Source organism: Zingiber officinale, chromosome 8B, assembly GCF_018446385.1.
Source record: "Zingiber officinale cultivar Zhangliang chromosome 8B, Zo_v1.1, whole genome shotgun sequence".
Lineage (NCBI taxonomy): Eukaryota > Viridiplantae > Streptophyta > Magnoliopsida > Zingiberales > Zingiberaceae > Zingiber > Zingiber officinale.
In genome coordinates, this window is record NC_056001.1 from 93,094,220 (window position 1) to 93,096,710 (window position 2,491).

Below are 2,491 nucleotides of genomic sequence, written 5' to 3' on the forward strand. Positions count from 1 at the left end.
CAGCCTCTCTGCTCGACCGAACCAGACTGTTCAATCTTGTCTGTCAAACTTGACCAAGAAAACCCACAATTGGATAGCCAATTTGATACCAAAAAAAAAAACTACGAGATTAAACTAAAATAATCATATTTTGATAAGAATTTAAACGAGAGCACGACCGACAAAATGTAACGAGTAATTTATTAATCAGCTTCTTTCATTTACTTCCAAACCTCTTCTCCTTCTGATGCAACATTCACCATTCTCGTACGTCCTCCGAACTCCGAAGCGAACACACCAACAGTCCTCGCTAAGAAAGCGTCTGTTAGCGCTGTGTTGGATGTCAAAGCAACAGCAAGAAAATCAAGAACCTGAAACAACAGCAACAAAATTAAAGCAGCATGAATTCTCATACTTTCGAAGTAGTTGCACCCACACAAATTAAAGGCGAAGCGACCAGACTGACCTCCTCTTCAGCTAAGTTCAGCTCTGCCATCTTGATTGGATCAAAGATATCCTTGCGAATTGAAATGACTTCCGTGAGGGATAGTGGGGTGACTACGAGTTCGTCGGTGATCATGTACCTTAATTCCTGACAATAGCTTCCATGCGAAGAAATTGTTCCTCTGGGTTGACTTTTGGGGTCTATAAGTGTTGCCTGATGCGCATGCATGGCATCATAGCCATGTGATTTACAGATGAAACTCGTGTGGCTTAGTTTGCAGCAGTAGTAACATGTATAATAGAGAACTGCCTTCTCCTCCTCCACTCCAATGGCTTGATTCTTGCAGTTGAAATATGGCGCAAGCTTAGGATTAAGCAGTATCTCTTCGCAGCCTTCAACCATGCAACCTGATGACCGCAAACGCTCTGCACTACCATATAAGTTATTAAGAGATCCAATCCGGAATCGACTGCCCAAGTGCTTCTTCAGAGAACCCAATGGGAATGTGAGAAAACTGAAAATTAAATCAACGAAGTCCTGACTCGCCTCAGCATACAACACCTTGTTACTAGTCAGAGCCATGTTCAATTTGTAGATCTTCTTCTCCTCATCAAACTCTTTTTTTTCAACCGTTTTTTCAATCGAAGGAACTGAAACCTTGGGCGTCGTCATGTTTCCTCCATTGTGCAATAAAACATCAGTTAACGGAGTGTCGGAAATAAGGGACCTTTTAAGAATACGTAAAACCTGGATGCATTGAAGTTATCAATTGAATTGTCATCATCTATTGAAGTAGAACGACAAGAAATTAGAAGAAAACTTGCCTGTTCTCGTTCAATTTTTACCGATCTCTCTTCCAGATGGTTACAATCACCATTGCCGCCCTCATTTAAAGTCAAAATGAGCTCCTCAACGGAAGCTATACAAAGAGCATCCGTAACAACAAATTTATCCCCTTTGACGAATACGCGTTGAAAATTTTCATAATTGTCATCATCTCGTTTCAGATCATATGTAATTGCCTTCTTCACGTCATAACCACACTGACATTCGAGGCCTGAGTAATAGCTCAACGAACGATTAACGCAGCAATAAGATAAGCATATATATAGCTCTCCCATTTCATCAATATTAATCTTAAGTTTCTGGCATTTTATTCCAGATGAGTTCACCGGCTTTGTCAACATCGATCTGCAAGCTTCCGTCGCAAGGCATTTCTCATCAAGCTGCTCGACGCCTTGGTAAAGCTTATCGAAGCAACCCAGGGACGACTGCTTGTTGAGAAGACGTACGACCGTGCCAACAGGCAGCGTGAGGAAGCTTAGCAGAACATCTACGAAATCTGCGTCCGATTCAACGAAAGCTACGCAGTTCTTGGTCTTGTTTACAAAGACTTTGAGGGTGATCTGCTGCTGATCAGTGGCCATATATGTCTAATTAGCTCAGACAACGTCCGTGGGGGAGATTGAGCAGAGCCCTTTGTAGATTTTGTGCGAATATTGAGGTATATTTATGTTCCTTGACGCGGGGACTGCTTTAAGGAGTTGACCAAAGAATCTCATGGGACTTTAAAAATTTTTTGGAGCCTGTGCGTGCTTTGACTGAAATAATTAGCATGCAGAATTCTAAGAGTCACTGGTTCACTTTAATTTTTTTTTTGTCTGGCTTTCCTAGATTAATTTTAGAGATAGATCGTTTGTTTTTTTCTTAAATTAGCATAAATCCCTTGATTATTCGGCCTACCCATTGCTCTGGGACTAGATTGTCTCCCTTCCCCGATTGATATATAGGATAAATTTAAAGTACAGTTTATGCAATTTGGAGATTGATTTTTGATGCGGTTCAATTAGTCCCATATTAGAACAATTTTGATAAAGATCTTGAGTTAAAAAAGAGGTTGGATATTTTTATTAACATGAGATATTTTAGGAAGAGCCTAAAAGTAAAATTATGAGGATCTAAGTTTAAATGGATAATATCATATCATTATGTAGATAGATGGATATTCTTGGGCACAACGACCCCAACATACCAAACCCGATCCTGAAAAACTGTAATAGAATTCTT

At 40.0% G+C, this 2,491-nt stretch overlaps 1 protein-coding gene across 1 annotated transcript; it reads right to left on the bottom strand.

The window, feature by feature from the left end:
- Positions 1-200: 200 nt before the first annotated feature.
- Positions 201-1,851, bottom strand: LOC122014045. Its single transcript, XM_042570238.1, has 3 exons — positions 1,249-1,851; positions 446-1,171; positions 201-350 (listed from the first exon to the last, which is right to left on the bottom strand). Exons 1-3 carry the CDS (start codon positions 1,849-1,851, stop codon positions 201-203), a joined length of 1,479 nt encoding a protein of 492 aa, XP_042426172.1.
- Between the last annotated feature and the right edge of the window lie 640 nt (positions 1,852-2,491).